The 12,068-nt window shown below is 36.2% G+C and overlaps 2 protein-coding genes and 1 long non-coding RNA gene across 13 annotated transcripts in view; 1 reads left to right on the plus strand and 2 right to left on the minus strand.

Annotated features, from left to right (window-relative positions):
• The window catches only part of CTNNA3 (catenin alpha 3), a 457,011-nt gene that overhangs the window by 122,586 nt on the left and 322,357 nt on the right, over window positions 1–12,068 (plus strand). The window lies entirely within an intron of this gene.
• LRRTM3 (leucine rich repeat transmembrane neuronal 3) overlaps window positions 1,573–12,068 on the minus strand; it is an 85,130-nt gene continuing 74,634 nt past the window's right edge. For 2 of the 3 annotated variants that reach the window (XM_035330614.1, XM_035330613.1), the window contains one exon: window positions 1,573–2,380. In XM_035330614.1, the coding sequence (XP_035186505.1) occupies window positions 2,171–2,380 (210 nt within the window). In that variant the 3' untranslated portion in view covers window positions 1,573–2,170. The remainder of the gene's footprint in view (window positions 2,381–12,068) is intronic. The other variant, XM_035330615.1, reaches the window with a different exon arrangement.
• On the minus strand, window positions 4,280–8,062 carry LOC118169356. Its single transcript, XR_004752038.1, has 2 exons — window positions 6,402–8,062; window positions 4,280–6,077 (listed from the first exon to the last, which is right to left on the minus strand). It is a non-coding gene; the product is annotated as an uncharacterized LOC118169356 (long non-coding RNA).

Raw genomic sequence — 12,068 nt, forward strand, 5'->3', positions numbered from 1 at the left:
CATAAACTAGAAGTACTAGGAGCCTTCGTGCACCACTGCATTTTGAGTAATTGCATCAATGCCAGAACCCCGTTCACACACCGTAAATATTAAAGGGCAGTCGGTCAAAGTAAAAATAAGGAAGGGCAGAGTAAGAGTAACTGAAATAATCCCTTGGAAGGATGGCATTTGAGTCTAAGAACTCCAGCTTTCTATCATGACTAAAATGGCTAAACATTAAACCTTAAAATAGCTTTGAAAGAAAGCAGTTAATTCTTCCTGCAGTACAAATGTCACTCAACTCCAGAATGATGGCTGCATTTTTGCTTTCATTTTATAATTAGCAAAATGTATTTTCAAACTGTGCATAGTAAAATTCCAGAGCTGTAGAAGATTACCAGAAATTCAAGAACCCACATAGTAAAGATATAAGAAACTGAAATGTGGAGGCTTAAGATGAGTCTTAAAAAGACGAGTAATATTTTGAATAACAAATAATTTATGCAAAATATGTTACAAAATCTAAATGCTAAATAAATAAACAATACAATGTATTCTGTTTTGACACTGTTTCCACTTAAAAGATAGTGAATGTAGATTAATTTGTTAACAGTATTTTGAAGTTATTCTTCATTATAGTTGCTTTATGTTTTGTACAAACAGTTCAATTGTAATTTTAAATTTCAGTCTTCTGCTTTGAAGCTACATGAAAATATGGTGGGATAAACATTCAGAAAAATAGATTGTGGTCATATAATTTCTCTTTATTATAAAAAAGTTGCTTTACCATATGAAACTTTTCTCCTGTATTTTGGAAGGCTTCTGTTCCCCTTGGTATTTCACCCAGTCAGTATGGTATACTATGTTTCTAATTTCTGTAATCTTTTATGATTACAAATTGAGGGAAGTGTTATAAAAGTAATTCTTATACAGTATTGAGAAGTCTTGAAGATTTAAAACCAATGAATGAGATATAAGAATGCTTCAATATTAAATGGTAGACAAATAAGCAATGTAGTAATTGTTAAAGACTTAATACTACATTTGTGGCTGAATTTTTTTTTTCTTAGCTAGATGCAACATGTTAAAGGACTATTAACCTTTGCCATTTGGTCCAAATAACTATAGTTTCCAGCAAGGTAAAGTTTGCTTTTGAGTAACATTTTACATTGTAGCACTAATATACCTTTGAGGGCTTATTTCTGTTGCCACATCTGTCAGCAACTGTCTTTGACAGAAGTGTGTTTTGGCCCTTGTATCTTTAAAATGAAAGACAAATGCCTGGGTTGGCAGGCTATGCTTTCAGAGCAGATTTTGTAAAGACAGCTGCCTATTGAAGCCTCCTGTTCATGTTGTCTTATAGAACAGTGGGCCTTTACAAAACTTCGTCAGTGTTGGTTAACAGTTGCATACATGAAGTTTGTTGTTAAAATACATCTGTTCATCATTACATTTTTCTGATTTAAAATCAGGCTGTTTTTCAAGGCAACAGGCAAGTCTGAGGAAAACTGTGAATATATATTTTTTTTCTTTTTTTTTTTTTTGATTTTCATTTATAAGAAAACTTGGCTATGTATTTCAAGAATTTCTTAGAAGTCTGAGTACTTAAACCCTCCTTTTGGTTAATATATTACTTCTGGAACAAGTAGATAAAATTCTACACTTTAAACGTGGTAAAAATGGTGCATATTCTGCAAAGGACAGAATCTTAGATTAAAGTTTTCTGGGCACAAAAGCAGTAACAAAATGATCCCTACAAAACAGAGTAACTGAATAACACAAGAAGTAACTTTTGTTAATTTAAAACTTTAGAAACTGAAACTTGTAAGATGTAATTAAATTATGGTACTGTACATACCAGCTGTTCTTGGTAATTGAAACTTTACAATATGAAAAATACATTACATCTGTACAGTTTATACAGGTAGGTAGGATGAGTTTTGAAAAAAGATTCACTTCAAGGGTCATACTCTGAAGTCAAAAAATACTGCACAACTTAACTAATTACAAATTGTAGACGTGAAACAATTAATCTTTGTGGTTCCTTTTAAAATTGAACAGGGATCCTAGAATCCATATTATTACGTCTTCTCATTTCTGTCAGTAGTGTTACATTGAATTTGGTTGCAGCCTCTGCTACAGGAAAAAACAAAAAACAAACCACCACTACCACCAAAAAAAACCCCATCAGTTAAGCCAGCTGCTGACTGTGTTCCTTGATTCGTGCTGCTGTTGTTATTGTGCTCAGATCCAGATCAGTTTCTAGGTGTGTTTCCACTGTTTCTTCCCGGGCATTCGAGTCGTAAGCCTTGTGAGCAAGCAGTTCGTGATGTACTCCACAGTAGCTTATCGTGGGCTGGTCATAGGCAAGAAATGTTGACACATTCATAGCCAGCGGAATCTGGGGGAAAAACAAAGTTGAAAACCAGCCAGTTGCCAAGGCATAATCCAAATCTTCTTGCAAGAATGTTAAGCAAATGAGCTATCTAAAAACCCTGGCTAAAACCAAACACAGTTCTGCATGTAAAATTGTTTTTTTCCTTATACCTCTCCCTCTGTTCCCTCCACCCCACCAAAACCCTAGTCTTTCCTAAGTTGTAAGTCCAGCAACTACCACCTTTGATCTTGTGGCACAAGATGTGCCACAAAGAAAAGGACTGTGCTGGAAAGGAGTCAGGATTGTATTAAGATGCAATTGAACTTCGTCTTTAGAAATAATTAGCCTTAGCTAAAATAAATCTATCAGGGAGGAGAAAGGGGAGTGACTCAGTTGGGGTTAAATGGAATAATTCAAATGAAATTTAAATGGATTTTAAGTTTAACAGTGTATCTTGCTTGAATGTATCAGTGTGTGCAGTGTCTTTTGTCTCCTGGGAAATACCCACAGGTCAGCACGTTTCCTATTGTAGCATAAACATGGACTCAAATTCAGCAACCTGCAGTAAATGAAGCACCATGGTGGGTGGTAGCTTCATCCACTGTTAGGCTGTGATAGCTGAAAGCTTCTCTATTGTAGGTTTAGTTCAAATGCTTTAGGCTGAAAAGTTACTAAATTATTTTTGACTGTTTTCTTTGGCTTTTGAACACATTTCAGCATAGAATTATCTACAATATGCTTTTGAATCATACATGAAATAAATGCAGAATTTGAATTGTATGTATTTCTACCTTTAGATGTATTCTTATATATATAAAGAGAATCAAAGGATGAAGAAAGTACTTGAGTAGAATGCAAAATCTTCTCCTGTAGGTAATTTTTGATATTCAGGCCTGTTATAAAATTTCCCATATTCTTTCTTCTTACCTACTCCTCCTCTCTTGTTGCATCTTTTTTCCCTCCTTAACAGTGTAGCAGTGTATCCCCCACCCCACCCCCTTCTGTCTCTTTTTCCTGGGCAGGTCAGGATCTGACCATCTGCAGTGTTTTGTTCAGTGTAAGTATTTGGGGAAGAAAACTTGGATGCTCCAGTTCATACCACAGCTCATTTGTAAACATCACGAGAGGCTGCTACCAGCTGCTGCTTTACTGCTGTCTGGCTGCGCTGGATCACTTTGGGTCTCCCTGGTCATAGCTCTGGAACAGAGATGTCAACCCTAGTGGCATGGTAATTAGACAAGGAACATCCCTGTCTATATTTCCTGTGTATTTTTCTATTCCCGTTCTGACAGTGGTAAATGTCTTGGGAAAAGCTCTCTCTATAAACCTTATCTTCCTTAGGGTTTTTATTATAAATAATGTAAATTAGTAATACCATAGCATTTGTGACGTTAGGGGTCATCTCATTGACAGCATTTCCAGACTAAAAAACTCTGCATTGTTTCATTACTAGCAGTGTGTGAACTTCAGATTGTTTGGAGTTCAGGTTTAGATTAGGTGAGCATCCAAAAAGCCTAGGCTTATCTCAGATTTACAGTTCAGAAGCTTTAAAATTGCAATTACTATTCAGGGGAGCATCTGTTCTGCAAGCTGAATTTCATTGCATGGTATTAAATTTCTGTACAGTGCAGGGGAAAAAGAGTTCCACAACCTTAAATCTTATCTGGTAAGGAAGTCTAAAACTTTAGACTTGTTTTACATAGAAAATGCAGCTAAAAGGTTACATTTACAAAGCTGTGTAGAAAACCAGATTTTTTTTTTTTTTTTTTAAATCATTATGTTCAGTCCTGACAAGAATTTAATCCAGTGTTTGGGATGTTGATTATTTCACATTTGTGATTCGATCCTCGCTGGAACTTGAAAGAAAAGATGCCACAGATTAAAAAGGAAGGTGCTGTGTGGGAAGTTTTTTTTTTTTTTTTTTTTTTTTTTTTTTTAGGTTAGGTTCCGGCTCCTCTCTAGCAGTTATGAAGGTCTGCAGGAAACAGATTATTGTATCCAGACTGCAGAAGTATATTTGCTACTAAACAGATGTAAACTGATTGGAGATGGGAATGCTTCTAGCTGCAGATGAGTATCTTGGCAGTTAGCAAAGATGGGAAAGGTTCTAGCAAAGACATACAGAATTTATTAAGCTTCTGGTGTCGTGGCTGTGTTTTTATCTGATTGCCTGACCTTGGCTTGCCTTTCATAAAAAGCAAAATTGCATTTTTTTTTTTTTTTTCCTCAACTTATTGTATTTAGACTTAGAGGCAGTATTTTCAGCCTTGGGATTTTGGTATTTTGTAAAATGTAATGCATATGTGGTGTTCAAAGCTGCTGGGGGAGTTTCAAGACTCAGTCACAGAACCCTGGAAATGAAGGCTTGGAAACTGAAGTGATAAGGGCATACCCACAGATCTGCAGTGGTTTAAGAATGTAGGCATGGGAAAATAAGATAGGGTAGAGGATCTCCATCTGAGAAGATGGCAAAGAGAGGGAGCTGAAAAAACACAGGTCATGAACAGGAGGGAGGAATTAAAAAAAAAAAAAAAAAAAAAAAAAAGTAAACCAGGCTCCACAGTGAAATGGAGGAATAAAATGAACTGAAAGATGGAAGTAATAGAAGTGATGGAGTCGTGATAATAGACTTCTGAAAATGTAGCAATGTCATTACAACATAGGCATGGGAATATAATGCATCAGCATATGGTTATATGTTTCGTATGCGCATCAGCATATTCATATGTTTCATATCGAAATTAGTGGAGGTTTGCTATCGGCTTCAGTAGGTAAATAAGTAAATGTAACAAACTTTGTAAAATCATAAAGGTTTTATTGGCATGAATCAAAATTAAAGCTTTATTCATGACCACTATGAAAATTCCTCTTAAAGCAAGTGAAACTCAAACCTGATGCTTTTTCATTCACTATTGTTTTTTTGTGTGTGATTTTTTTGGCATATTATTTAAATTTATTGGTGGTTAAATTTTTAGTAGTACTATTTTTGAATTCCTCAGCACATAAAACAAAAAGGCTTTAGAGGAATAAAATACCTTGGGTTTATTAGATAGGGAATAGAATATAATAAATTATAATTAACGTGTTTAGGAACTTCACCTAATTTGTCTCTTCCATGGATCTTAACAACCTGATTTCAGACTTTGAATTGCAAAGTGAAGGCCATTTCTGTCTTCATTTGGGAACCTCTGGAAATCCTAGTTTCTCTCCTGTTTCCCATACCTGTGAACCTCATTACTGAATGCTGTCCTCAGCAAAGCATCACTGAACCCTTTTGAATTATGTTTACTATTCAGTATTTCCCAGTTATCTTTGATTTTTCTATAAATACCCATTTCCCACCACCTTGCTCACTTGCAAATGAGTCGTAACATTGTACATTGTTTTTCCACCTCTACTTTGAGAGCCCCCTCTTAACTTCCCAACTCGCCTAACCCAAACTTCATTAGGACCTTGTCTTTAACATGGTTAGAAGCATTTACCTCTTTTCCCATATTTCTCATCTGTGCATTTTCTATCTTGATCCATTCTTTTATCTTCCATTTCTACCTTGCACAAAAGGCTGTAGGCACAGTTTCCAAGATTTTTCTGTCTACCTGTCTTCCACACGGTCCTCTGTAGGTGCCTTTCTGTTTTCATATTAAACTTGGCAGGGGATTGTAATGCCTATCCCATATTTTACCATACAACCTTCCTAACATTTTACCCTGTTTTATGTGTCCTGTTTTTCTTCTCAAAGGGAGACTGATTTTTTCATAATCACTTTCCTTTGTCCTCTAACACTAGTAATATTTCACTAAGAGGAGTTTATTAACTTTTTTTGTCTCATTTTTCCACAAGATGCAGAGAAAATGCTATTTAATAATGTAACTCAAAAAGTCATGTTCCAATGCTGGTGGACTGTAGCAGGGCTGTGAATTTTTGGACTCCGCTGTTAGAAGCTATTGCAGCTGCTGCTGGAGGAAGAAAACCAGCTGAATATGCACACCAAGCACAGGGTTGTAGCCTAGCAGCTTCTTAGCTGTCCCTGTTTTCTTCCTATAACCTGGGCAGGTCTTAGAGTATTTGAAGTACTGGCAGGGTCCTGCTTTCTTGGTAGTTACACAAGAACTAACCAGAATATTCATTCAGACTTCTTAACAGGCTTCTCCTGGAAGCTGAGCCCCTGTTACCGAAGGAGTCTTATGCCAGGGCAGCAGCAAGATTGTCCTGTACCTTCCTCTCACTGTCTCCTGCCCCTGCACACATACATTTAAATCCTCTGTGTGATTCAGGCATGTATTGCATTTGACAAGTCCCTTATTTTATCTCTTAAGTAGCATACGCAGTGGCTTTCTGTGAAAACCCCAGAGCTGTCTGGTATGTGTAGTTATGGAAAGAGAGCCAATTGCTTTCACCGTCTGCTTCTTCAAACAAGTATTTACTTAAAAGTGCTGTGCCATGAAACAAGGGGAGAAAATGAAACTCAAGCTTCTGTTAAAGGCATAGATAAACCTGTTACAGCCAATCTGGGAGAGTCATGGTTTCACAGTTAGATCCTCCTAGCTCCTCTGACAAAACGTACCTCAGCCAGGGGGGATGTTAGCAGAAGTTCCTTTTTGGTGGTGGATATGCTGTGAAGGGGCCTTTCTATGAAGCAACTTCTGGTCGCTTTAAAGAGCTAACAACAGATGCCCACAAAACTGCTAGTCACTTTTAAACATCTTGGCTTTCTTTAAGTGGAAATAATTCACAAGTTCTTAGGTGGTTGTTCTTTAGAACTTGCATCTGCATACATCAACCTTTCAAAATCCAGGCTCTAAAGGCCTGGGAAAGGGCAGCTGTTGTTAGATCAACTGGTCAGAACTTCGGCAAGAAATGTCACAAGGCGTTGGCATTAACTCGGCCAGCTTTACTTGTGAGTGGCAGGGAGGAGTTGGGCCAGGGAAGGAAGTGCAAAGGGAGAAGGTATTTGCAAGGTTTTTTGCTTCTCTCAAAATTAATTCCTACTCAGTTCAGGCTGTAATTAAAAACCTACGGAAAGCGCAAAACGGTCATAATAGTTTTCATCAGCTACCAAGTTTGTTGTTCACACAGACATTAAGTTAATGCCCCCTCAGTGAGGAAGAATTGTGCTTTCTATTCAAAGGGCAGTTCTCTCCCAGTGTTGTATATACTTCCAACATGATACTTTCTGTTTTCAGAAACGCTTGCTTTTGCTGTAATTTCCTTCTCACTAAATGTGGGCAATGAAATCCAGTAGTAATATGCTTCATGTGCTCTGCTTGGGTTTGGTAATCTTTCCATTCCAACTTATTAGTCTTTGGTTACCTAACTTGGGGTCCCACATGGTGGGAAATAATGCAACAGAATCCAAACATGTATAGCTATGCATCTGTTTTGTACCCAATCTCCTCTGTCATGCTAGATCAAACACGTGTTGTAACTGTACTTCTACCAGAGAAAGACAAGAAGGAGGAAGCAAAGGACAGATGAGACGTCTGTATCACATCTTTCTGTATTTCAAGCTTTTTAAAACATGCATTCAGTCACACTGAACATGAGGACCAGTTGTCTCCATGGCAATATAAGAACCATATTATTTCAAACCTCCTATTGAAATAGCTGCTGTTTTCAGGCTTTACTTGCAATGCTTGTGGCTGAATGCCCTGTATTTACACCGATACAAACATAAAAATAAAAATAAAACCAACGACTCCTCAGCAAAAAAAAAAAAAAAAAAAAAAAACAGCACCAAAAAGAAAACTTCAGAAAGGACACAAATAGAATTACGGTCCACCAGTAGTATTTCCTTACCTGTTCAGTGTGTAACATGAATTTTGAGTAGTTTACTTTGCAGCATATTCCCAAAGAGGAGAGTGGTGATAGAAATAAAATATAAAAATTACCTTGAAAACAAAGGTTGTTACTTTAAAGCTCTGTGTTGAATGTTTGACATGTAAAGGGAAGCCTGTCTGTGGTTTTTGTTTGTTTGTTTTTTTGGTGGGATCAGGGAGGGTGCAGGGTTCCCTCTGTTGGGTTCCATGAGAAAGCACAACAATTTTTACTAGTTCTGTCAATGTGTATTTGGTATCTGAAAGTAGAAGAAATTGGGGAAAAAAATACCAAGCTGAATATACTAGTTTCAACAATGACCTTTACCAGTTTTTGAAGTGCCAAAATGAACAGTTGGTAACAGCTGCTATAGAGTATGGCCCCTTTCTTTTTAAGGTAGTAGTAGAAGGTTGGAAAAAGGAAAAACAACTAACAAGGTTTTACTTTTTTATTCTGATTCAGTTCATTAGGGTTCAGACTAAGAAATAGTGTGAGGTTTCCTAGTTGCTTGATGTTCTGTCTTGTATGTTGTGAATTTTCTCAAAATTCGAACAGGGTGACATTTGCTTAATCTCTTTCCTTCCTGCAAAGAAAGTGACATTCGTGGGATGTGAACAACTTGAGACTTGATTAGCTTTAATTGCTCGCTTGGCTTTGAAAGCAATATGTATTAAATTTGATTTTAGTTAGACATTAATGTTAGCTGTTAATTTTCAAAAATGGATGTGTTCTAAATATTAGCCTACCTGACAAGGCACATAGCCGCACTACATTTTTGAGGCTTTTTATTTATTTGTTTGTTCTTTTGCTTTAATACCCTTCAGCAGCAAATTTTTTATTTTTATTTTTTAAATAACAATCCTTCAGCATTTCCTGTAGAAAACAGAATTAGGGAGGTAGGTTTCAGAGTGTGTGATTATGAGTAAAAATGTATCCTTTCACTTGATGCATGGACTGAAATGTGCTTCATGATATTTAATAATTAAGTGTATATTATCCTAAATTACTTCTAAAAATGTTAATACAATTAGATTCATCTCTCAATCTCTATCCATTTTAGCTTTGTGATTTGTTTTTAATTTGTATACAAAACTTGGTGTTTATTGATAGGGTCTGTTGAAGGCATAATTACTGAACTATTTCAAAAAGACAGCTCTGAACTTTGTGGGACTAGAAGTAAATCAACACAGATAAAGCTTTTTCTTTAGATGCTGGATAAATTATGGATTCAGTTCAAAGTAACTGATAGCAAGCATTTGTTACATATGGAAAAAACTAGCTATTTTTGTCCTAGTAAAATGAGCTGCAGTTGGAGAATCTGACCATCATACCGTATGTCAGTTACAATGTGTAAGTTAACAGTAGTTAGACTATCTTAAAATATGAAGAACTTACATGAATAAAATCATATGAAGAAGACAGCTTTAAAAAGTTAATAATGTATTTTGTAAGAAAGGCTAAAGGAAAATAAATTTGTAAGCCACCCATAGGTAGGTAAATGTGTCTATGATACACGTTAGCTTGTGATTCTTGTGGATGAGTGTTAAAGGAGGTCAGTGCAGCTCTTTCCCTTCTCTGAAATTTCCAGAATACTAAAAGAAAATCAGATGCTCTTGTTACATGTAGAGGGAAAGGAAGCTAAATGAAAGGAACCAACAAGCAGGCCTGAGATTAATTTTGTTTATATTATAACTTGTTTGTATATTTTTGTAAAAGTAATAACAAAACAAACAAAAACAGGTTGTATGATAAAGCTGAGAAAACAATGTGTTACAATTAAGTTTTTCTAAATGTTTGCAAGCCAGGCTTAGTTAAACTTTAGTGTGCCTGTAGTGAACAGTTAGAGAATTAATTAAATACCCTAGGGCCTGGTCATGGAGGAAGTCTTGCAGAAACTAAAGGGAAGACTTTTTGTTTAGGAGAGCTCTGTGGAGAGAAAGGTCTGCGTGTGGTATTCTGTGGTATTTCTCTTAATGAGCAAAAATCGCTGAAGAGCAGCTATATCTGAGCAGTTACAGCACAAACTACAGCTATATTTACACATTTTCATTAAGCGTGATTGTTTTGGTTGATAGTTGGATTCTTTATAAGGCAGAAATATTTTTTTTCGAGGACCCCGTTCCTCAAAGGTTACTGGATAGGCTTGTGTAGAGTGTGATTATCATCATCTAATTTTCTTTATTCTTCTCTAATTATTTTAATGTATTGAGAAATTTTAATATCCCCTAAGCGCTATGACAGGCAATCTCATTACTTTTCATCAGGCTTGTTTGCAGAGAAATTAAACAGCAGAGGAAATACATAAGACCACAGAAAACAGAAGTTGAATTATGCAGAGCAAGGAGTCAGATGCCGAAGAAGTCATGAGCCAACCTTAAGAATAGGATATTTTTCTTAATATAATCTTTAGCTTATTGTTTGCTACTTCTTGAAGACTAGTTACTAATCTTACTTGAGGAAAAGCTGAAGTTCTTACAGCTCCAATAGGAGGGATTTTGGAAAATTATCAGGAAACTTGGTAACAGTGAAGATGCAAATGTATTTATTCTTTACCCTTTCTCACTCTCAACCATTATCTCTAAACAGTTACCCATTTTTTACTTCTCATTTGAATGTTTTCTCTCTTTTTCCTTCAAGAGGAAAAATTCTTATTACCCATATTTTGTATAACCTCTCTTCCCGTTACATGGTGGTTTGCTGCCATTAGCCTATTATTTTATTCACCTTTATTTTCTTTATATTCTTCTCTCTTGGGTTACCTTTTTAGTAGGGTGCCCTACTGCTCTCTTTCTGTAAGTGCTAAAATGACTACAGGAAAGGATCTGGGAAGGGCTGAGACAAGCTCACCTGAGACAAGCTCACGGTGAAACCACCAATTGCTGTTTTATATTTTGAGTATGAACTGTTAGGCTTGATATTTAAACAGTTTCATAGTGCCCAAAGCCTGATCGTGCCAACTGTTGCATGCAGTTGCGACTGGCCTAATAGACTGAACTGATGTGACATCCATGTTGTTATTCTTGTGTTTGTATAAATTGGAGTTGTGAGCTAAGAGATGTTAGGGTCAAAACTCTGATGGGAAGAGAACTTGCACTGCTACTGTGAGAGCAATGAAGAAACCTTATTTAGACTCCTAGTTTGATTTTTCCTCTCAGCTGATTTTCAGTAATACTGAGACAGTCAGTGTTTGGAGATATGAACTCATAAATATACCTAGTTAGTGAAATCTCAAGTCTCAGACCCTTTTGGAGGTGTGCAAGAAAGGTTGAAACTAGCAAACAAAACAGAAGCAGCGAAGCAGGACCTTACCCTTCTCTGGTGCCTCTTTGTACTGCTTGTTGTTTTCTGAGGCATTTCTGGTCAGTACTTGAGGCTGGTCAAAGCACACTGAGGTATGGCATGTACCGATTCATTTAAAGGACATAATGAAAACATCTCTTTGGATGTAGGAAACTGCTTATGAAACATCGTTATGTTAAGTGTGGGTCTTTGATTTGTGATACAAATTCCTCTTCATACATCTTAACCAGAGCAGTGTTCCCTGGTGCACAGGGAATTAATTCTCAAATTAATAAATAAAATTAAAAGGTATAACTTAAATTCATAGCTTGCATCAGCTTATGATATGAGGAACAGTATTTCAATGACTAATCCAGATTTACCTGTCAGAGGCAGAAAAGCCATACTGAGACTGCTTTAATCCTTTTTGTATTTTTTTTGATCCCAAAATCTCTTCAAGTACCTGCCTCAAATCCAAATGATGTCTTCAAGTGCTGAGTTTGGTGTGATCCTTAAATTCTTTGGAAGATATAGGTTCCTTTGGAATTCAAACATTTGTTGATACTTAAATGGTTTGTTTATTGTAAGAAGTGTTTTATTTTAAAAACATTTTGTAGTA

Source organism: Oxyura jamaicensis, chromosome 6 (genome assembly GCF_011077185.1).
Source record: "Oxyura jamaicensis isolate SHBP4307 breed ruddy duck chromosome 6, BPBGC_Ojam_1.0, whole genome shotgun sequence".
Taxonomy (NCBI): domain Eukaryota; kingdom Metazoa; phylum Chordata; class Aves; order Anseriformes; family Anatidae; genus Oxyura; species Oxyura jamaicensis.